Here is a 23,807-nt window from a genome sequence, read left to right as displayed (position 1 = left end):
AATGTTTCATGCATGTGTTGCAAGATGACGGAAAATCTGAAAAATTTTGCAAATTTTTTTAAGAACTAAACAAGGCCCAAATACCAGTTTCTTTTAACAAAGCATGAGCCGGCGACGAGAACTCCCCAAAGATGTAGCTGTATTTTTTATTTTATTTTTTTTATCGATTTCTAGAGAAGGATGTCTTAACCTGGAACATTCAATTTCAGAACCGGTCTTTTGTGTTTGCCTATGTAAACCATGATTTACAGAGATTAGGCTGCCTTTGAAAGGGGCAAAGGCCCGTACGGGGAAAGCTTCAGAACCGGTCTTTTGAATTGCTTTTTTGCTGCTGCTGCTATTGCAAGTTCAGTGACTGCACGCCGTCCATTTTAGCATCCTTCCAGACCCCAAGTCCCCAGCGTATGAATGGCATGACAAGATTGTTTGGCCCGTCGTGACGTAACCTCACCTCCATCGCCATCAGAATCCTAAGCCGGTCTCAATGCATAGTTTCATGGTATAGTTAACAAGACTATAAACTAGGCAACCGAGCCATAGAAGTTTTATAGAGATGAAACTCCTCTCTCATATGATGAAACTCCTTCATTTAATGACTCTGCCAAATCAGCAATTTTGCTTATATGACACCCTATTTAATATACATGACACTTTCATGAAACATACATTGAGACTGGTCTAACGCCATCCTTGTGCTGTTCCAACTACTACCTTGCCGCCTTGCCTCCCTCCAAAACTCCATCTAAGCCCACCAAAGTTCGAGAAGAAGCGAGGGAGAGTCGGAGAGAGAGGGAACTGAACTTACTCGACGTTGGCGAGATCGTTGTCTTCGACACCGATGAGGTCTTATACCGGAACTCTACCTGCAGGTGCGTGGGCACGGGTCATGTGCTCTGCGTAGAGACGTGGGATAACTTTTGCACATTGTTTTCGCACTAGCTAGATTAGCTGCATGTTGTGCACAACCAACAACAAATTGTCGAGAATTTGAAGTCAATTCGGCATGTCCTTGTACATATGCCATACCACATTCTATTTATATGATGTTACTTAAACCGGCGAGATTAATGCTAATGACCCTACTTGCAGGCAAGAACAATGATAAACACATCGTTAATTGACCATTTGATGAAATCACGACCAAATTAAGTTTTGTCCCCAAGAAAATTGACGTCAGATAGTGACACCCAATAATTTAACCACGAGGAAAACAATACGGTGCCTTCTTAGCTAATCCACTGACTAGCCGTCAAAACAAATTCGAAAACTTGCCGTTGCTTGATCTCTAACGTGGCCACAACGTCAGCATAACATCGGATGGTGAAATTTTTTTGAGGAGAACATCAGTCAGTTTTTTTTAGAAACTAAGTCTTGTTTAGTTTACCAAAAAACCAAAAACTATTTAAGATTCTTCGTTACATCGAATCTTGAAGCACATGCATAGGGCATTAAATATAGATAAAAGTAAAAACTAATTGCACATTTGCCTGTAAATCACGAGACAAATCTTTTAAGTTAAATTACTCCATGATTGGACAACGTTTGTCAAATAAAAACGAAAGTGCTACAATGTCAAAATAAAAAAATCGAATCTAAACAAGGCCTAAGGGGTGCAACCCTGCAAAGGCCGATGCTGATATTATGCACTGATTTATTGTGAGGGGGTGTTTCCACACAAAATACTAACTACTTTGGAATGATGAAATACATAATGCCAAAATTTTCAAAGTTATATTTAGTTTAATCCAAAACGTAGAATTTATTACCCTCATAAAAGCCTCTTAAGGCTCTTTAGGGCTTTTTTGGCATCTTAGGCCTTGTTTAGTTTGCAAAATTTTTTGTTTTTGACTACTGTAGCACTTTTGTTTTTATTTGACAAACATTGTCCAATCACGGAGTAACTAGATTCAGAAGATTCATCTCACAAATTATATATAAACTGTACAGTTAGTTTTTATTTTCATTTATATTTAATGCTCTATGCATACGACCAAAGATTGGATGTGATGGGGAATCTTGAAAATTTTTGCGAACTAAACAAGGCCTGAAGGTCAAAATCCAGAATGAAGAATAACTACCTTTTTACCAAAAATTTTGTATGGTTTTTAGTTCCATTATGGCCTTGTTTAGTTCCAAAAAATTTTGCAAAACTTTTCAGATTTCCCTTCACACTGAATCTTGCGACACATGCATAGAGCATTAAATATAGATAAAAAATAACTAATTACACAGTTTGTTTGTAATTTGAGAAACGAATCTTTTGAGCCTAGTTAGTCTAGGATTGGACAATATTTGTCAAATATAAACAAAAGTGGTACAATATCTATTTTGCAAAAAAAAAGAACTAAACAAGGCCTATGCAAATGATGAACTAAAACCTTTTTTTTTTGAAATAGAAGAGACTAAACACCTCTTAGAGAAAAATACTATACAATAGCCGATAAGCCGTGATGATAAGAAGATGATCAGCTCAAATAAAAATAAAAATAAAATGGGCTACTTTTGCTCAAATAAAACTAAATGGGCTTTGTAAGCACCTTCCGGCCCACTACGGCCTTTGCACCCGTCAGACGGCGCCGCCTGCGTGCGGCGGCGATCGGAGTCGGGATCGCGCGGGAAACACTCCCAAGTTCCCCGCCATTTCTCCCCCAACCCAATCACACCGACGAATCCAACGGCGGATCGCACCACACCACCCCCCAACAACCTCCAAACCCAAGCCCTAGCCATGGCCGCCGCCACCGCCGACGAACCCACCGTGCCAATGGAGGAGCAGCCCGGAAAGGAAAGCGAGGAGGCCGCCGAGGCAATGGAGGAGCAGCTCGAGAAGGAGAGCGAGGAGGCTGCCGAGGCAATGGAAGAGCAGCTCGGAAAGGAGAGCGAGGAGGCGACTGAGTCCGCCGAGGCAATGGAGCAAATCGAGGAGGAGCCAGAGGAGGGCGGCGACCCCGCCGAGGCAATGGAGAAGGATGGAGAAGAGGCGGAGGCCGAAGAGGGGGCGTCGCTGCGACCGGCGCTGCCTGTGGGGAGGGTGAAGCGGATCATGCGGGTGGACCGGGACATCAATAAGGTGACGAGCGAGGCGACGCTGCTCATCGCCGCCGCCACCGAGCTCTTCCTGGGCAGCCTCGCGACGGGGGCCCACACCGCCGCGGCGCGGCGGGGCAAGCGCACGGTGCGTGCCGTACACGTCCGGGCCGCGGCCCGCGCGCACCGGCCTACGGCGGACTTCCTCCTTGACTGCCTCGCTGCCGAAGAGGAGGCTCCCCGCGTCCGCAAGGCCGCGGGATCAGCCGGTGGCGGCGGCGGAGGAGGAGGAGAAGCGAAGCCGCTGCCGCGTGGGACCCGCCGCATCGATGCCTTCTTCCAGAAGGTTACCTAGAGGTGTCTCTCTCTGCGTATGTGCTTCCAGATTGATGATCTAAATGTTTACATCAAAATGGTATGCGTGCTGTGATGAATCTATGAACTGGCAATTAAATTACAGATTTCTCTTTCTCTGATTCGTTGTTATTGCTTATTTTCTGCGGTGACTGTTTGAGCATGTACCTTGACTTGAGCAGCTGCTCCTGCGATGCATATTTGATGGCAATTTGGCTCTTCTCCTTTGTTAGACTGAACGGTTCAATGTGTGCATCACTTTTGGGGATGTTTAGAGCTAGCACATGATGATAGTTGTAATAAGGTTAATAAAAAATGTTTTTCGACTAGCGCATGATGCTAGCTGTAAGGTTGGCACTAGCAAGGTTTTCACATGGAAAATTGATGACATTTTTGTGAACCATAATTCTTTGAGAGTTTGATATGACGCTCCCCTTGTAGCCAATGTGTCTCTGATTAGGAAACAAAGGCGTATCGGTATCATTCGAGCAAGCAGATAGCATACCTGCAATGGGACAGACTACACCACCACAAAATTTGCATGAGGAATTCTGCGTCTGCATCTCGGAATACCACACTTTTTGAGTGTTCGCACAGGACACTAGTTGAGCTTATTTATTAGGCTTTCAGAAAAAATTATGCTCCCAGCCACAACAAAGTGCCAACTTGAGCACCAAACAGAGTACTAACTACATCAAATGGCTAGCTGGTCCTTTAACGGCAATTGTATGTACCAAGCCAATCCAGGCCAATCTAACGGCATCTTCCTAAATGGTTAATAATTCAACACAAAATCAAATGCCAGGCAAACTTAAATGTTGTATGGTATATAAATAATTGGATCTCCATAATTTTAGCATCTCATTTTGGGGCATATGAATGTCATGAGTCCTGAACTCAAGGATACCAATCCCACAAGAAACTCAATGCACATAGGTAGCTTCTTATAGTACCCTGAAGCCATACATTTGAAATTTGCAATCCAAAAGTGAAGCCTAGGCATATTGCTGCATGCGCTTCTTCCCTCTGCAACTCATAACCTTGCACAACAATGGGCTCCTTATGGAGCTTAATTCATTCCTATCCAGATGTCTGCATAGCCATCATCTGCTTCTTCGGGCTTTCCATTTTTCGCTTCATCCAGCAGATCCAGAAGAGCTGCATCCCTCTGAACTGGCCTGTTGTTGGGATGCTCCCCTTCATCGTAGTGAGTAGGCACTGCATTCATGACAAGGTCATGGGTCTGCTACGCGAGGCAGGGTGCACATTCTTCTTCTTTGGCCCATGGTTGCTGGACATGAACTTCCTGATCACCTGTGATCCAGCCACAGTCAACCACTGTCTCAATACCCACTTCGAGAAGTACCCAAAAGGCAGAGAGTTTGCTGAGATGTTTGACATTCTAGGCGATGGTCTCCTTGTGGCAGATTCTGAATCCTGGGAATATCAGCGCCGTGTAGCAACAACTATCTTTGGTAGCCGTGCCTTTCGATCCTTTGTGATGTCCACAATCACAAGAAAGGTCGGCAATGTCTTGCTACCTTACCTTGACCACATGGCCAAGCATGGTTCAGAGATTGAGCTGGAGGATGTCTTCATGAGGCTCTCGCTCGATATCTCATACTGTACAGTTTTTACAACTGACCTTGGCTGCTTATCAGTGTCTTCTCCCATGCCTGTGTTTGGCTGTGCCACAAAGGAAGCAGAAGAGGCAATGCTGTTCAGACACATGGTACCGTCAAAGCTGTGGAAGCTCATGAGGTGGCTCAATGTTGGGACAGAGAAGAAGCTTGCTGATGCAAAGGTAGTGATCAATCAGTTCATCTACGAGGAGATTGCCAAACGGAAGGCACAGGGGAGCAATGGAAGCCCAGCAGATATACTCTCCATGTACATGAAAGTGACCTTGGATCCCAGCATGAGCGAGCAGCAGAAGACAGACTTCCTCCGTGACACGGCTGCGGGGTTCATCCTTGCTGGGAAAGACCTCATTGCCGTCACGCTCACATGGTTCTTCTACATGATGTGCAAGCACCCAAAGGTCGAGGCAAGGATACTTGAGGAGCTCAAGGACCTGCAGAGCAGTAGCTGGCCTGGGGACTTCTCTGTCTTTGAGTGTGACGCACTCAGGTCTGCCGTTTACCTCCAGGCTGCCCTCCTCGAGACACTTAGGTGAGACTTTCTGCTGCTCCGTCAGTCTCCTAGGCTGGTACTATCTTGGAAACAAGCCGGTCTGACCTTAACTATCTAACTGCTGAGTACTGTATGTTTTCAGGCTTTTCCCGGCAACACCATTTGAGGAGAAGGAGGCCCATGTTGATGACATCCTACCAGATGGCACCAAGGTGACAAAGGGCACAAGGATCGTCTTTTCACTCTACGCCATGGGGAGAATAGAAGGGATATGGGGCAAGGACTGCATGGAGTTCAGGCCAGAGCGGTGGGTGTCCAAGAGTGGCCGCATCCGGCACGAGCCAAGCTACAAGTTCATGTCCTTCAACTCCGGGCCCAGGAGCTGCATCGGCAAGGACGTAAGCCTCAGCAACATGAAGATCACGGCTGCATCCATCATATACAACTTCAAGGTCGAGCTGGTCAAAGGGCATGAAGTAATGCCGCAGAGCTCTGTCATACTCCACACTCAGAACGGAATGATGGTTAGTCTCAAGAGAAGGGTGGCAGGTTGATGTCTGTTATCACTTACACGGTTAACCCACTTATGCACATGTAGACATGAAACCATATATCTGGAGTTATTAGAATTTGAGCTTGTGTGATATGAACATATATACAATGGTGGTGAATGCTTTTATTCTGATATAGGAGCAAAAAGTATGGTAATTATTGGTGTCAATGTGTGATGGCTTCTTACTTGATTCTATGTAATCTCTAGATCTGTTAAGAACATTTCAAAATTACATTCTGTCTTCCTTCTGTGTCTATGGACCTCTCTAATCCTATATGTTCCAACACCAACTGAATTGGTTGGGATCATGTCAGCCTACAACAAACAATCCCATCTTTTGTCACAGGAGGGTACACACGGTGTATACATGATGCAGCTGACATATGTTAAGAGTGACCATCAATCCATCATAGTACAAGTTTCTCTTTTCTTCTTTTTCTTTTTCTTTTTTCCATTTGACATTTCCTTGTCAAGACCTGGTCTGAAGTATCAGATTCAGATGTTACCTGTCATCGTATCACAAGCTTTCTTCACTTCAAAAGAAACATCGCATTGCGCCCACACAAATTGGCGTGTTGTCTCAGCCTCTCACGTTCATCTGCCAAGCAAAATTTACTGGTGCAGGACGGCCCAAGTTGCCAACCTTTGCAGTATGTCAGACTCACATAGAGTGATTGGTGTTCAGTATAAATCTGAACTTTGTGGTGAAAAAGCCCTCTAACGATTGAGGCAGTACACGAATTATTCAAGTATGCTTGCTTACACTTTGAATTGCTCAAGTATGTTTGCTTATGCTTTGAATAATTCGTACAAAGAAACATTCGTAACTACTACATCTGCTCCAAAATATAAGATGTTTTAGTTCATTTCTAAATCGAACTTCTCTAGTTTTGACCAAGTTTATAGAAAAATATGTTAACATCTGTCATACCAAATAAATACACTATAAAGGAATTTTCGTTGTGGATTTAATGAAACTAACTTGATACTTGTATATGTTCTATAAATTTGTTCAAAGTTGGAGAAGTTTGAGTTAGAGCAAAACTAAAATGGTGGGGGTGTAGAGCACATCACTGCATAGTTTTACAACTTTTCTGAAAGCACTTTATGTTTACCACTGGCTTCAGAATTCAGACTTAGGTAGACCTAGGTGATATATACTGGTGATTTAATAAGGATAATGTATCTTTGAGGCCGTTTGGCAGCCTTTCCTCATCACAAGAAGCTTCATTCGGCATACCAACAAGGTTTATTCTAGTATCATATTCAGATAAATTTACCTGGGAACTTTTAACTTGTTACACTACTAGAAAAGTAGAAAGGATCAGTGGATTGGACGAAGTAAACTGTGAAACTGCAGCTTTTGACACCTGCAATTTGCAATTACTTTTTAAATCAAGGAGCTTACTTGTAATTTGCACGAGTACAACATGCACCAATCAAAACTCCAGGAGCTTACTTGAACAAATGAATATCTACGTGTACATTTGTGGAACAACCCGGATTTCTGCCGATCTGTGGTGACTGTGAACTCAATATGATGATATGTGGGTTACAAGAAAAGATTACTCTCTCTTTTTCTTGATGTCAGCTCAGGTACCTTGCCGTGCACCAGATGACAAAAACTTACTCCCTTTATCTTACTCTTGCACACCTAAACCCAAACCCCTCACAATCACTTATATAAACGTCACAAACATCAATCTGTCTTGCTACCACACTAACCTAAAATCGATTAAAAAAAAGGTTACCCCAAGAACTCAAAGTCACTAGCTCAGAAGGCATTTCAATTAGGCACTTCGTTCAGCTTCAAGAAAGCAGAGCAATGGAGGTCGTGTCATGGCTTCTCGGCTTTCTCGGCAGGTACCCGGAGCTCATGGTGTCCCTCGCTTGCTTTCTCCTGCTGTTTCACAGGCTGAAACGGCGGGACGGGCTGCCGACGAACTGGCCGGTGGTCGGCGTGCTCCCGGCGATCACCATCAATGCCGGGCGCATCCACGAGTGGCTGACGGAGTTCCTGCGCGCCGCCGGGCTGTCGTACGTCATCAAGGGCCCGTGGGGATCGCCGGTGGACGTGATCGTGACGGCCGACCCGGCCAACGTGGCGCACGTGTTCACGGCCAACTTCGGCAACTACCCCAAGGGCGAGGAGTTCGCCGAGCTGTTCGACGTGCTCGGCGACGGCATCTTCAACGCCGACGGCGACTCGTGGGCGTTCCAGAGGCGCAAGGCGCACGCGCTGCTGTCGGACGCGCGGTTCCGCGCCGGGGTCGCCGCGAGCACCGCGCGCAAGCTCCGCGACGGCCTCGTCCCGCTCCTCGACGGCCTCGCCGCGTCGGGCTCGGGCGCCGCCGTGGACCTGCAGGACGTGTTCGTGCGCCTCACCTTCGACCTCACGGCGATGTTCGTGTTCGGCTTCGACCCGGGATGCCTCGCCGCCGACTTCCCCCACGTCCCGTTCGCCGCCGCCATGGACACCATCGAGGAGGTCCTGTTCTACCGGCACGTCACGCCCGTGCCGTGGCTGAGGCTCCAGAAGTTTCTCAAGATCGGGCACATCAAGAAGATGGGGAACGCTCGACGGGTGCTCGACGCGTCCATCGCCGAGTTCATCTCTCTCCGGCGAGAGCGCGCCGCCGAGGGCGAGGTCGACCTGCTTACGTCGTACCTGGCGTGCCAGGACGAGGTTGGCAAGTCCGGCGCCGACTTCCACCGGTTCTTGCGCGACACCACGTTTAACCTCATGGTCGCCGGCCGGGACACGACGAGCTCGGCCTTGACATGGTTCTTCTGGCTCCTGACCAAGCACCCGGACGTCGAGGCCAAGATCCTGGAGGAGCTCCGCGCGCACCCGCCGTCGTCCGGCGCGGACGGCCACCGCACCGCCGCCGAGCTCAAGCAGCTGGTGTACCTGCACGCGGCGCTGTCGGAGTCGCTCCGGCTGTACCCGCCGGTGCCGTTCGAGCACAAGGCGGCGGCGCGGCCGGACACGCTGCCGAGCGGCGCGCGCGTGGGGCCGTCCCGGCGCGTGATCGTGTCGTTCTACTCGATGGGGCGCATGGAGGCGGTGTGGGGCAAGGACTGCTCGGAGTTCCGGCCGGAGAGGTGGCTGACGGCGGCGGGGCGGTTCCGGCACGAGCCGTCGTACAAGTTCGTGGCGTTCAACGTGGGGCCCCGGACGTGCCTCGGCAGGGACCTGGCGTACTCGCAGATGAAGGCCGTGGTCGCCGCCGTGCTGCCGCGGTTCAGGGTGGAGGTGGACGCCGGCGCCGTGGTGCGGCCCAAGCTGTCCATCATACTCCACATGAAGGATGGCCTCAAGGTGAGGGTGCACAAGAGAGAAGAAGATGGCCTAGCTTAGCCATGTTAAGCACTGCACTAATCTTTGTTGTTAATAATACTGTTAGTCGATTTATAATATCGTCGGTCAACTATTTTCAGAACTCAAAAGCATGCATGATACTTATATATATTTACGTGTGGAATGCACATTTGCGGCGCCCTCGATCTCAAGATATGTCTTTGCAAGCAGTACGTGCATACGTACGAGATGTGCAGTCTGTATGAGAAGGGCATGTGTACTTTTGGTATTTTCTAAACCTATATACTCCTACTCTGGTCATGAATGAATAAATGATATGTTGCATAAGTTTCTGGTATTTTAGAGAAAAAAAAAAGCCTATCGGTATCTTTCAAACTATGTATGATTAGAATATTAAAATTCTTTGAGCAGATTTATGTTTTTTTCTTCGAGATCGTGGCTCGGCACATTTTTTATTAAGCGGGAGTAGAATATTTTGTTACAAAAACTATGAGGGTATAGTAATCCAAAGATTACCAAAACCTACTGCCCTTACCCCACACGCAGCTCGCACGTGGTTGTGATTACATAATAATAACCAATTTATGACTGAGGCGATAAACCAACTCAAACTAACCAACGCCGCGAGTTAAGCATGCCTAGGTGTCTGTACCTCGGGACTCAAATAACTATATAGGCGACACGATAATCCTACTAAAGGTTCCTCTATTTCTCTAACTGACTAGGAAGAAAAGGGAGTCGAAACCATGACAAATTTCCTTGGCAGGCGTTTCCTAGAGCTTGTCCACCACAGCATGATGTCTCCCTCGTGGACAACCACAAGATCACCGAGAAGAAACCTTCTCAGACAATGATGCCCAAACCTCCGGACTGAAGACGCATCCTAGGATGATGTGATTCATCGTTTCTACGGCCTGGTCACAAATAATGTAGGCATCGCTCTCCTGCAGCCCATGGCGACATCTTCTGTGCGCCGTCCAGCAACAGCCATGCATGACCAGGCCAGAAGAACTTGACACGGGGTGGTGAGCAGATTTATGTTAAAGTATCTCTATAAATATATTTTGGCTTCCGGATATGTTTTGATGATTGTTTGGATGTCCTAGATTTAGTATCTGTGACTGGAATATGTATTGCAGTATTTCTTCTGAGATTTGATAAATTAAACTTTTCAAAAACAAGAAAAAAAAAAGAAACAGAATGACATTTCATAAAAGAAAATGACAGTGACGGCTCTACAAACAAATGATATGGGAGCTATTTCCCTCCGTTCTCCAACTCTACCTCATCGCTAGGGGCTCCATCCTACTCGGTGCTGGTTCCGCCTTAGAAATGAAGTAAGGTAATGATGTGATTACATCTCTCCTCAACCCTATGTGTCAACGAAATGTTTCCAAACTTTTTGGGGATTTTCCTTGCCAACAGTGCAATTTTGTCTTTCATCTCAAGTGATCTTTGTGGTGGCTTCGGCTCTGGATTCTTTGATGAAGTTGAAACCATTTTGAAAAATATTTGACAAAAACAGCTGTTGAGTCAGCTTAGTAATAATTTGTGTCAAAATTTGTGAGGAGCAGGGAGAAACCACATTTTTGCGGTTACGGCTCAATACAAAAACATTTCCGGTCTCTCCGTGCTCCTTTGCAAGAAACCGTTTTTTAGATAGACGTTAACCAGAGCTGGAGCCATACCAAAGGGCGCTAAGTAGATGTGCCGCTTCTTTCCTCCTATGAGGCTATGAGAGTGACACTCGGTGTTTGAGAGGCCGATTACGTGAGGAAACGTAGAAAGCTACAGGCCTGATTGTTTCGCTCATCGACAGGTTGGTTTCAGGAGTCACAGCAGGCTCTTTGCAGTGGACGAATTTGCAAGCTCGCCGTGCTCGACCACTGAAAGGAGACAGGCACCGCGACAGGACGGAGCCAGACAGCACCAACTCATGCGGCGTTGTGTACGTCACATGGCAGAGGGGCCAGCTAGTTGCTTCTTTGCCATTGACATTCCCCTTCTGGGGAAAAAAAAAAGGGAGAAAACTGCTTCTAAAGGTTGCCAAGACAGCATGAGTTCAGAAGCATCACAGATCATGGAGCACACAGTTTGCGATAGAGCAATGAACATCCTCATTGATAAACAACGGCAGCCGACAGGTCAACCGGGACGGTACCAGCATTTAAATCCACAACTTGCTATAGTGATACATTAAGGATGACTGCAAAGACATGCTACTATCACTGAAATTACAAGTTCCTTCTGAATGCCAGGTCCAGCTACCGCGTTTTCCTCGTCGCTTTGGGTACTACTTGTATACACAGATTATCAGTGCCACAGAGAGAGCGATGGTTGCCAGGACTGTGAAGATGAGTGCCTGCAAGGACCGATCAGAATGAGGCTGTTAGACTGGAATCCAACTATATCAGGAAGCAAGCAAGATTTTCTTTGGAGCATGTGTCTGAGCACGCATTTCAAGCAACCAAGTTCATCAGAACAAAAGTACAGAATGCAAAGAACTATATTAAGTTCAGTGATTCAGGTTCTAACATTGTGACACCAGACATTAGGCACCGCTCACTTTCTTAGCTGGGTGTATGGTTATCACCTGTCAGAGACCCATTTATTTGCCGAAACCTTGCCTAAGGTGTGGTGAAGACATTGTTGGCCACATCCTTTTTTCCTCGATCACGCAAAAGATATGCGTGTTTTTGTATTAAGAGAAAAGCAGTTTTAGTACAAAGGGAAGGGGGGGAGGGAGGGGGGGGGGGGGGGGTCTATTGATATTCAATAACGAATTTGCCCTCCCTAACCTGAACTTGCTAGCTGACTACTTGTTGGCCACATCTTAGAACACTTTGGCGAAAAGGACATGATTGTGTTTCTATAGATTCAAAGGTGCAACTGTAACAAATCACTAACCAAAGCCGTGGAATTGGCACGTGATCAGACCGTTTTCTACCTACTAATGAAATGACATGCGGCTCTCCTGCATGTTCCAGGAAAGAAGGCATGTCAATGTCTGGTAGTGATCCAAACGTAGCCTAAGTTCTATTGCATCATATAAGCACAGTGATCGGTACTGATTTACAGCGCTGTTCGGGCTGCTGGCTGCAGCTGCGTCACTCAGTAATTACTCTGCAAATCAAGCAACCACAGTGACAGCAGCGGCTGCAGAAGTGCAGCCAAGCACACCCAGCCAAACAAAAGCTACACACATCCGTGGCATATATAGGACTTTCTGATATGAGAAAACCTACAGCATAAAGTACAGTTTTTTAAGGGAAATTTAGTTTAATCGCCCAGGCCCTAGATTCGATACAGAATATTTTAGAGTTCAATTTATTAGAAAAATTGCCAACACACTGTCAAGCAAAACTACAAATCAACACAAGTGAAATCATATCGCTATATCAACTACCAGGACACATGATGTTTTATGGATATGAATAGTTGCGGTTTCACAAGGAAACATATCGAACATCTATTTTCTTAATACTGGGAAGTAACATGTTCAGGGTTTAGGACAAACCGCAACAGCTGATGCAGCTAGACCAGGGCGCTCTCGAGGATCCTTGTTGTAGTACTTGCAGCAGTAAAGAGTGGCTGCAAAGTACCAAATCAAAGGACACAAGAAACCTAAAAGAAAACTGCAAACACAGCATGTTCAACGCGCAATTCTGAACCAAAGTTGAGATGAAGACTGGAGTAGTAAAGCATACTTACGAAGACCATCCTATCCCACAACCACAGCAAGGAAGCCGCCTCTCAAAGATTGCCAACCGTGGGTTTTCTTCATCTCTGAGCAGTGTATACTTGCCAGCACACCCTTGGCAGTGGCAAAATTCATCCGAGTGTGCTATGCAAAGCAAAGTAAGAATATGATCAGCAACTGAAGTTTCTTTTTAAACCTGGCAATCTAAGATAATGTATAGAGCAAGTTTCCTACATCCTGTTTCGAAGTGTTAATGAGGAGCATATTTTCATGAGCATGAAGTGAACCATATATATTTGATTGAAGTTAGCTCATGCCATGCTGATGTTTACACATGACAGGCATACCAACATCCAGTTCTGAAGGTAACAGAAAGCACAATTTTACAATGATGAACTCTAGTGTTGTAAAGGTGCCTACAGTCTATTGATTCACAAAAAACAATATAAAGTTGAAAATTGTTACCTTCTCCCATTTATTCTGCAGATATCGTTCAGCAGCCTTAATACCGACAACTGACAAAATAGATTCCTCCCTGATAGTGAGTAAATTCAACAAATTTGATCGCAAGAGTTTTTGTTACAGAAAGCAGCTGGGTACATCAAACATGCAAGTTTCCCTGACTCTTCATGACGCTGCAGTGGGAAAAAATATACAAACATGAGCAAATTGATAAGAACAGATGCATGAAAAATGCATAAATTCATTTGTAACAAATAGGATCATAGGCACAAATGCATGTACTTTGCAATTGATAGGGCCGTAGGAATTAGTTCTACATACATCAGCAGGTGCCGTGTCTAAACTTTCAAATACCAGTACACAAAAGTTTAATAATGTAAGGTCTAATAACAACCAGACCTACAAGGCTGTCAAGAGTTAGCACTACTGCCTGTCGTCATTACAGAATACAGAGCAAGGAATTTTAACTCCCAGTATAAACATGTGATTTCCCTGTCTTAGAAAGACAATGTCAGAACACAGAACACATGCAAGCACACTGTCCACCAGTTAGAGGCAGTGAAGTAATACAAAGTGAACACGAGTATTGAATTCTACAAGTACCAACAAAACAGAAAATCAAGTGACCACTTCTTTATACCCAAACTGAAGACACACTTATCTTGCTTGTCCTGCCGTCAGACAGATTTCAAGCTTGGAAACACAATTGCCAGTCTACAACCTAAAAACCAGAATTCTGACCGTAGCAATACTTCCTTAGATAAGGTAACTTGAGTAAGCGATTTCATCGAACACATTGAGATCACTGCACATCATCGAGCGGAGTAACAGCTATGAACTGACCACAGACCTAACAGGCTAACAGGCATCAATCCCGATGGCACCTATGCTTCCACTCATGATCAGCTTGCTGCCACAGCTAACAGTTACTTCATGGATATCTTTAAATCTGATGAAAATTGCAGGGATCAATATCAAATTTGGAGTGCTGAATTAAATCATGTGCAAAGTATAGAGGATGACCCTTTCACAGACTCTACCCCAGATATGAAGGAAGTCCACAACATCATTAAAAATATGAGAAACAATGCAGCCCCAGGTCCTGATGGTTTAAGTGCAGGTTTCTACAAATCTTCCTGGGAATGGACAGGTAAAGATGTTCTAGACTTAGTCACTGCTTTCTATCAAACTGGCAACTTACCTTCGGACATTAATAAGACCCATATCACCCTGATTCCCAAAGTGAATACTCCTGTCACTCCCAAAGATTATAGACCTATTAGCTTATGTAATGTGTCTTATAAAGTTATTGCTAAATCTCTGGCTGATAGGATTAAATGCCACCTTCCTCATATCATCCACCCTACTCAGGCTGCTTTTATTCAAGGTAGGCACATAGCATCGAACATTATTATTGCTCAAGAGATTATTCATAGCTTTAATCTTAAAAGTTGGAAACAAAAAGCTTTTTTACTCAAAGTGGATCTTGCCAAAGCTTTTGATAGAATTGAATGGCACTTCATTGTTTCTGCTCTCAAAAGACAGGGTTTCAAAGAGAATTTTATAGATCTAATTTATAAGTGCATCTCAACGACTACTATGTCAGTGATCATCAATGGTAACCCTGCTCCTTCCTTCCATCCCAAAAGAGGTGTTCGACAAGGTTGTCCTCTCTCTCCCTACCTCTTTATTTTAGCAGTTAATGAGCTTTCAATTTGTCTGCAAAAACATTCCTCCTCCCATCAGATTCAGGGTATCACCCTTGGTCCCAAATGCCCTCGAATCCACTCTTTGCTTTTTGCAGATGACCTCATTGTGTGTGGTCAAGCTACAAAGGAGGAGGCCAGTAAGATAAATTCTATTTTACAATCTTTTTGTGCAGCTTCAGGTCAAATCCCAAACATGGCTAAATCCTCCATTGTTTTCAGTAAAAATGTTGATTCTCAAAGCAAGATGGAGGTAAAAAACATTTTCCCTGTTCAGGATATGTCTCCTAGCTCTATTTACCTTGGTCATCCTTTGATTTTCAAACATAGTGACAGAACTCAGGCTTATAACTTTATCATCAATAAATTCAGGACTAAATTAACTAAGTTAAAAGCTCACAAGCTTAATCATGCTGGGAGATTGACCTATATAAATTCGGTTCTTGCTTCGATCCCTATTTACTACATGACGACTATCTTGTTTTCTAAAAAATTTATTTCGAAGATCACATCTATCATAAGAAAGTTCTGGTGGTCTGGAGTTCAAGAAGAAAAGGACAATTCAGGTTTCAATTTTAGATCTTGGAGAGATATTTGCAGGCCCAAAAATGAGGGAGGGCTAGGAATTAGAGATTTGATGACAGTAAACAGGAGTCTTCTTCTTAATGCGGCCTGGAAGATCGCTACAGGTCAGAACAATTTCCTATCTGATGTCCTAAAATCTAAATATTATCCTCACACTAGCTTCTGGAAATCAGGAACCAACAATACCAAATCAGCGTTTTGGTCCTCCATTACACATGTTAAAGACATTTTAGTTAAAAATTGTATTGTTCAGATCCACAAAGGCAACTCTAGCATCTGGTCCACTCCTTGGTGTAATATCTGGAATGAAATTCATAACCATCTCAAACTGCCTATTACTGTTGATACTCTACCAAACAACATCTCTGATCTTTGGAATCCTGGGACCTCCCTTTGGAATGCTAACCTCATCAATCAAATTTTTGATGACCATGTTGCAAACTCCATCAGGAGTATAGTTCCTGTTCCCTCTGAATGTGCAGATGCAATCAAGTGGAAGCCATCAACCAAAGGTGAATGTTCCACCAAAGAAGCTTTCAAATTCCTCAACAAACAATTACAGGTACAGCTTCCCTCACAAGGATCCAGAAGCATCACCCCAGGGGCTATGCACATTCTTCGGCTTGTGTGGAAACAAAGGTACGTCTCGCCTAACATAAAAACCTTTCTTTGGAGACTCATAAGAAGGGCGCTTGCCACTGGAGAAAGAGCAGGAAAATTGTCTTCGAAAATAGAGGCCCATTGTGCTCAGTGCGGTATGCCAGAAACCGACTCGCACCTTTTCTTTCACTGTGATTTCTCTAGAGCTGTCTGGTTCTCTGCTAGACCTTCTCTCAGATCCTCTTTCCTCCCGACTGAACATGACGGTGTACAGGTAGCTCTTGAATCTCTAATAACCCCTTGCACCTCAGATCAAACAATGCTCAGAATTCTAACGACCTTATGGTATATTTGGAAAGCTCGTAATGATCTTCGCTTTCGAAAACAAAAATGGTCAGTTATGCAGGTTCACTATGCCGTACAAGCTCATATCAACACCATGATCTCTGCTCTCAAAAATGAAGGCGAACAGCACAAGCAAATACATGAGGCTGTGGTGCAAACAAGCACCCCATTGCAGGTAAAGAATTTGTGTTCTGCAGGTGACCATAATGGAGTAGGTGCAATCGAGAATCACAACATGGTGACACCTGAGAGCAGCCAAGTTGAACAGCAACTCCCTTTATTGCTTGAAGGGGTGAAATGCTACACAGATGCATCCCTTGTCCCTGATGGCGAATCCCTGGAAGAAAGACATGCAGGTTTAGGAATCTTCATTCTGGATCCCAGGAAGAATCTCAAACTCTTCATCAGAGCTCAAGCGAAGAATTGCTCCTCAGTTCTCATGGCTGAAGCTCTAGCCATGTCCCTTGCCTCTGAAATCAACGCTCAGCTGGGTTTACGCCAGATCAATTACTTCACAGATAATTTAGTTCTTGCCTCCTACCTTAATGGGGGAAATCTGGAATCTCCACCAGATTGGAGGATTAAACCTTACACTCAAAATTTCATCAACAACGGCAAGGACAGGGACATCCGAGTGCTCAAAATCGACAGAAGACTCAACATCACTGCTCACTCCTTAGCGACTCAGGCATTTAAAACTCCTGAACTCCTCTCAGGAACAGTGAATTTCACTTGTAGCAATTCTACACATAAGTCTGAATGTCTCTTATCTGAGGCTCTGAAAGATGTATTCCTAAGACATTGTAATCACCTAGCAGCAGTTTGCTGCCTTTAATGTTGTCCATGATCCTTTGTCAAAAAAAAAAAACAGGCTAACAGGCAACAGCCAACTACCCACGAAAGGACGACCGTCCAGATTCGATTACTCGACCCACCGCACACAAATATTACTAAAAGCTAAAACTCGGAACTCGAATCCAATCCGCCTCCGCGCTAGAAATCAAGAACGGGAACAGACAATCCCGACGCCGCCTTCCAACCAACAACCAAAGGATCCAAGAAACTCACCCGCAGGGGGCAGGAGCCGGACAGTAGGGAAAGGATAGCAGACTTACGTGGAGAGCGGAAAGAAGCAGCACGCGCCGCCGCGGTCAGGTTGATGGACGCCACAAGAGAGGGAGGGATCTTTAGGCGTCGTTTTTGGATGCCGAGCGCCGCCAGGTCTGGCTCTGGCTCCCCCCCTTCTCTCCGGTCCCGGCGTAGGGGGTTTGAGGGGAAAGAAGGAACTGGAGAAAGCGCGGGGCGGCGGGGTCTTTTGTCCGTTTGCTTGGCTTGTTGGAGACCGCAGGATGAATCAGGCCATGGAAGCCTCAGAAAGCTCAATGGAGTAGACGGGGGGGAGTCGGGGGCAGCACGCGCGTTCGCTGTGCTTTTACTCCCCTCGTCCAAAAAAGAAAAAAAATACAATTCTATATTTAAAAACAAGCTATTTTTATTTAACAAAACTTCATAAAAAATAGTATTAGATATTTATGTCTCTAAATAAATTTACTGTAAGAAATATTCTAGAATTAATTTTTATTAGGTATAACAGATGTTAGTAAATCTTATATATATTTTATTAAATTTAAAATTGCTTGATTTTTTAAAAAGGTTTTTTCGACAAAAATATAATTGTATTAGATAATAGTTGGGTACATGAATACGTTACAAGCGCTCTGAATTATATAAATATTTAGAAAAAAAATATAAATTATACGTAAGTTGTGAATAGCTTTAGATCTCAAAACCAAACATGTACAACGCTTTATCATAGATTTGCTTTTCTTCAAAGGAATATGTGTCAGGTGTCTCCTTCAGTTCACGAGTATTCTGCAAATTTCTCCAAACAATGCCCGTTTTATGCATGGTGTTTTTCATAAAATGTCCGTTCAACCTTTTTTAGTTAAAAAGGCAAAAATCTTTTTATTATTTAAAGCCATAAAATAGGAATACACAGCCTTTCGAAATGGCCTTCAAAGAAAACACGGTGAAGTGACATGATTTTATAGCACAATGGGCTATCACATCAGCTTAATGCATGACCAATCGTCTTCCCACTGTGCAGATTTGTCATATGCTCTCTCCATCGATCGAAGGATATAATTCCTAAATAGTGTTGAAGTTAAATAACTTATAAATTGAACTACGAGTCATGTTCATAATGATTTCTATTAATATAAATAGTTTAATTTAACGATCTAAAACTACATCTCTCTAAGACAGAAGTAGTAAGTAGGCTCTTTCGGGGGAAAAAAAGAAAAAAAAAAAGTAGTAGTAAGAAGGCTGATATGAACACAACCAAGTGTTTAAGAGCTAAAATATGGATACTTTTTAAATCTTAAATTATCAAGTTTTAAAATGAAGATAATAGTATATATTATTATTCACAGACTCCTATATAGAAGAATGCCTAGTAGACAACCGCGGATGTTGCTTTCACGATATCATTAGCGTATTGGGCTATATATAAATTTGGTCGGTTCAAGATCGTAATCCTTTAATTAATTGACATGGTGATCGATGATGAGCAAGCAACCTGGGATCATGCCTAGTCAGAGCATCTCTACCATTAGCCCATAAATTAGGGCCTCTAGTTTTATTTTTATGACTTTTTACATTTGGACATGTTTTTTCTAGACTCAGTTCTAGTAGTTATGACACGTGGGACTTTCATATGTAATTGACATAACTTTTTATTTATTTTACTTCATCTTCTCCTTCCGCATCTCACTCCCTCCCCACATCTAGCTACCGCCTCTCGGACTCCTCCATCACCCCTCTTCGTTGTCCTCCTTTCTCTTTTCAAACCCTGACCGCAAGGGCAACTCCTTCGACGCTGACCTCGGTTACAACTAAGTCACACCATCGCTCTGTCTACCACCGTTAGTCGAGGACAACTGGCTAGTTGGGAAGGGCAAGCTGAACGAAAGGAGTGTTGGCAAGGCCCACTCAAAAGCTTTGTTGGTGGGGTGGGGCGTGCATGCTAAGAGAGAAAGGCAGTTGAAGAGGTGGCACTCATGGAAAAAAACGACCTGGTGAGGTGGATCTTGTGTGGTCAAGAGTGGGTAAGATGGCCGAAGATCCTTAATCCCTTAAGCAAAGGAGGGAAATGGGTGAGGAGAGGATATGGATTCTATTCCAACAAACGTTGAGGACAGATCTGACGAACAGAATCGAGACAAGTGATGACGAGGGCGGCATACAAGAGACGCACAAGTGGAATCGCACCAATGAGGAAATAAAAGAAAAGGTGTCCAAATTCCAAAAGAGACCCTATGAATGATGGCTTGGCGGATTTGAGGCCTCCAAGTGCTGGAGTTGTTCTTACTCCCTCCGCTCCAAACTATAAGTTACTTTGACTTTTTTTTATTCAATCATTTTGATACGTATCTAGATATGATATCATACCTAGATATATAACAAAATGAATATACCAAAAAATCAAAATGACTTATAATTTAGAACGGAAGAAGTACTACTTTTGCTTGTCAATATATTTGACCTCCCACTCGTAGTTACGTCGAATTATCAATGGGTTAATCAACAGTGTTAATTATCGCTCTAGGAGTATGTTTGGAAGAATAAAAACAAATAGCATGACTAGGAAGCTGATTGACAGTTTGAAAGCCCAAGTTTGGTTTTGGTAATTAATGACACCAAGTTGCTAATGCCTTTTGTTTAAGTGACTTGAGTTAGGCATAGCAACACATGTGGTGAAGGAGCATGGTGGCATGGAAAGGTGGCCACACGATCACAAAGGGATGAAGCATGAAGTGGAGATCATGGTGATAGACGAGGAGCAAAGTTATCAAGGCAAAGGTATAAACATAGGGTTTTACTTTTGCCGGTCTAAGATGAGTAGAGAAGTGATTGACCGGGTTTAGGATAGATAGCCGACTATCAAGAAGGGAAATCACGGTCATCTCTCGAATCAAGTGCTACTAGGTCCATATCTTGAGCATATGCATTAGGATCAAGTAAAGTGCTAACTTAACTCCTTTGGTGAAAATGTTTGTGAAAAGCTAACACACTTGCACTTTGGTGGTGGACACTTGTTGGTGTTAGCACTTTTGCAAAGGAGGTGGAGTTCCTAGGGTTGAGAGAGGTGTGGGTTTCTCTCTCCCTCCCGCCGAGCTTGCGAGGCGGGATTCGGCGCTTTTGAGAAAAATAAGTGTATATTTTCTATTGCGCCGGTGGGAAATTTAGAGAAGTCGCGGGAGTGTTTTCTCACTGAGAAACACTCAACGGACGCTGAGTGCAGAGGCACCGGACGCTGGCCTCAGCGTCCGGTGAGCTTGACCCTGCTAGGGTTAAGCACCGGACGCACTCTGAGAGCGTCCGGTGGTTAGCGTCCGGTGTGAAAGGTTTTTGCAACCCTCTCTGCGCACGAGTCCGGTGAGCACCGGACCGTCCGGTGCCTAGCGTCCGGTGAGGTCGCGAGTTTGACAAACTCTCTGCGCACGAGTCCGGTGAGCACCGGACCGTCCGGTGCCCATCGTCCGGTGTGTTGCAGGTAGCCGTTAGAAACTGACACGCGAAATCGAGAAAGGACACGTGGCCAACTCTAGTGCACCGGACGCAGGGTGTCGAGCGTCCGGTGCTCACTTAGTAGCGTCCGGTGCCCCCGTTTACAGCCCAGTGAAAACAGCCAACGGCTAGTTTTCTTGAGGGGCTTATAAATAGTTGGTGGCCGGCTTTGGGAGGTCAACTCTTGCACATTTGATTACTTGAGACATACTTTGAGCTAGAGAATACTCCCTCCACTCATCTCCTTGCTAGATTGCTCATCCTAGTGAGATTGAGTGAGATTCAAGTGCATTGCTTTGAGAGTTGCATTTAGTGGCACTTGATTCTTGAGTTTGCTGCGGATTTCTTGTTACTCTTGGGTGTTTCCCGACGCCCTAGACGGCTTGGAGCAGCGGTGGTGTTGAGCTCGTGATTGGAGATTGTTTCGAGCCTCACCAAGTGATTTGTGAGGGGTTCTTGAGCCTTCCCCGCGGGAGATCGCAATTGGCTACTCTAGTGGATTGCTCGTGGCTTGGAGGATCCCCATCTTGTGAGTGGATGTGCGGCACCCGCTGAGGGTTTGGCTTTGGATTGCCAATTAGCTCGTGATCCATCAAGTGGGTGTATCGCCACAACGAGGACTAGCTTGCCGGGAAGCAAGTGAACCTCGGTAAAAAATCTTGTGTCGTCTCTTGCCGAGGATTCTCTTATTGTTGTGATTGATTGATTGGCTATATTTCTACTCTACAACGTCGGTATAACAATCACTCACCTCTCCTTTACTTTTGTGCATACCTTGCTAGTTGTGTAGCTTGTTTAGCTTAGTTCTCTTGTTGTTGTGCTTTAGTGTTTAGCCTTGTACTAGTTTGTATAGGTGGCTTGCATAGCTTAGTTGAGCTAGTGCTAGAATTGCTTCGCCATTTGTTTTACTAACTCACTTGCTTAATAAAGTTTGTAGAAATTTTAAATAGTCTATTCACCTCCCTCTAGCCATTTGGACCTTTCACAGTTGTGGACGATCATGATTTCATCAAATCACCCACGACACATTACATTAACCTTGAATCAATCGTACATATATACTGCCCAAGTGCTACCCAAATCTCAGATATGGGGGTGGGGTTCTTTTTTTTGGTGGGGGTGGGGTTGTGATTTGGGGGATTATCGCTCTGTAAATACTGCCCAAGTGCTACCCAAATCTCAGATGACAAAAAGAACCTTGTTGATAAAGTTAACTAATGTTTCCAGAGCACATGGATGCAGAACCGGCACGTTGTCTGGTCGGGTCGCCCATCAATCATACATGAAACGAACAAGGCAAGTTTATGCTTGACAGCAACAACACACATATGTAATCTACCTCACGGGTCACGCCGTCACGGCCAAGGCATGCCATTTGTTTATGCAAGACACTGTTAAGATGCAAGCGAACATGGGCTTTGTTTAGTTTCAAAAAAAATTGCAAAATGAATACTGTAGTATTTTCGTTTGTATTTAACAAATAGAGTAAAATACACTGGCGGTCTTTTAACTTGTCAGTCTGTGCCACTTTGGTCCATGAACTTGTAAACCCGAAAAAATGACCCCTGAACTTGTCCGCCTGTGCCACTTTGGTCCATAAACTTGCAAACGCAAAACAGTGGCCCTGAACTTGTCGGCCTGTGCCACTTTGGTCCATGTGTGTAAAGGCTCTTTCAACGCGTCAAGAAATATTTGTTTATTTCATAACTAATTATTAGTGAAATGCTAAATTCATGAAATATTTTGTGTAGCCTCTTCATGATGTACTCTGCTTAGAAAAAATATGAAACCTAGAAAACGAATAATTTTTGCTTGTTTTAAAATTATCTCTTTTAATTAATAAATGCAACGAATTGATATATTATTTGATATATTTGACGCTACGAATAAAAATATCTCAATTTCGTAAATTAAAAAAGAAGTGCTGACATCATCGCTGATGTCAACACTATAAACAGTGCCATGCATGGCCTACCAAAAGCGGCCACGTGACAGAACAGTGTCATGCAGCTGGTGTTATTTTTGTATTTGCATGTGTTAAGAGTGAATGTAAATAAACAGTGAACAACTGCTGCTTTCATTGATCTTGTTAGATTATATACAAGTGAGAGATCACGTCGTACGGACGTGACTCCTTGGTGTTTGAGTACAGGAAGAGCAACTGCTCTTGGCCAAAGGACATGCCCCTTCGGATGGCATGCTAACTGCTAGGCTAACTGCTAATCCTATCACCAGATGAGATCACCGATTAGATGATGAAGAGGTGTCTCTTCAGAGGAGACATCGTTTCACAACACTCCCCCTTGATCGAATCATTCTTAAGATCAATGTAGCTGTAATCTTGGATTCCTCGAAAAACCTTGTGGGAAAAATCTGAGGAATATGTATGTATGGATATGCTGTAAAACTCCTTTAAACCTTTATAGGAAAACAAGGAGAAGGTAGCATATA

The 23,807-nt window shown here is 44.2% G+C and overlaps 4 protein-coding genes across 6 annotated transcripts; 3 read left to right on the top strand and 1 right to left on the bottom strand.

The window, feature by feature from the left end:
- On the top strand, positions 2,654–3,503 carry LOC8084383 (nuclear transcription factor Y subunit C-2). The gene has a single exon (XM_002457181.2). It carries the CDS (start codon positions 2,729–2,731, stop codon positions 3,380–3,382), a length of 654 nt encoding a protein of 217 aa, XP_002457226.1. The 5' UTR covers positions 2,654–2,728; the 3' UTR covers positions 3,383–3,503.
- On the top strand, positions 3,731–6,222 carry LOC8084382 (noroxomaritidine synthase). The gene is made up of 2 exons (XM_002457180.2): positions 3,731–5,553; positions 5,657–6,222. Exons 1-2 carry the CDS (start codon positions 4,433–4,435, stop codon positions 6,066–6,068), a joined length of 1,533 nt encoding a protein of 510 aa, XP_002457225.1. The 5' UTR covers positions 3,731–4,432; the 3' UTR covers positions 6,069–6,222.
- On the top strand, positions 7,492–9,716 carry LOC8078759 (alkane hydroxylase MAH1). Its single transcript, XM_002457179.2, has one exon. It carries the CDS (start codon positions 7,893–7,895, stop codon positions 9,426–9,428), a length of 1,536 nt encoding a protein of 511 aa, XP_002457224.2. The 5' UTR covers positions 7,492–7,892; the 3' UTR covers positions 9,429–9,716.
- LOC8084381 (60S ribosomal protein L18a-like protein) lies at positions 11,483–18,234 on the bottom strand. 3 transcript variants are annotated; one of them, XM_021457903.1, is made up of 6 exons: positions 17,903–18,232; positions 17,033–17,124; positions 13,555–13,724; positions 13,101–13,233; positions 12,907–13,024; positions 11,483–11,751 (listed from the first exon to the last, which is right to left on the bottom strand). In XM_021457903.1, the coding sequence occupies exons 3-6, from the start codon at positions 13,562–13,564 to the stop codon at positions 11,683–11,685; spliced, it is 330 nt and encodes a 109-aa protein (XP_021313578.1). In that variant the 5' UTR covers positions 13,565–13,724; positions 17,033–17,124; positions 17,903–18,232; the 3' UTR covers positions 11,483–11,682. The 3 variants fall into 3 exon arrangements, with proteins under 3 accessions (XP_021313578.1, XP_021313577.1, XP_002455051.2); XM_021457902.1 differs by lacking the exon at positions 17,033–17,124 and adding an exon at positions 14,402–14,500 and having other exon boundaries at positions 17,903–18,202; XM_002455006.2 differs by lacking the exon at positions 17,033–17,124 and having other exon boundaries at positions 17,903–18,234.

Source organism: Sorghum bicolor, chromosome 3, assembly GCF_000003195.3.
Source record: "Sorghum bicolor cultivar BTx623 chromosome 3, Sorghum_bicolor_NCBIv3, whole genome shotgun sequence".
Lineage (NCBI taxonomy): Eukaryota > Viridiplantae > Streptophyta > Magnoliopsida > Poales > Poaceae > Sorghum > Sorghum bicolor.
The sequence above is the reverse complement of the archived record's forward strand: the minus strand, read 5'-3'. Positions and strand labels throughout refer to the sequence as shown.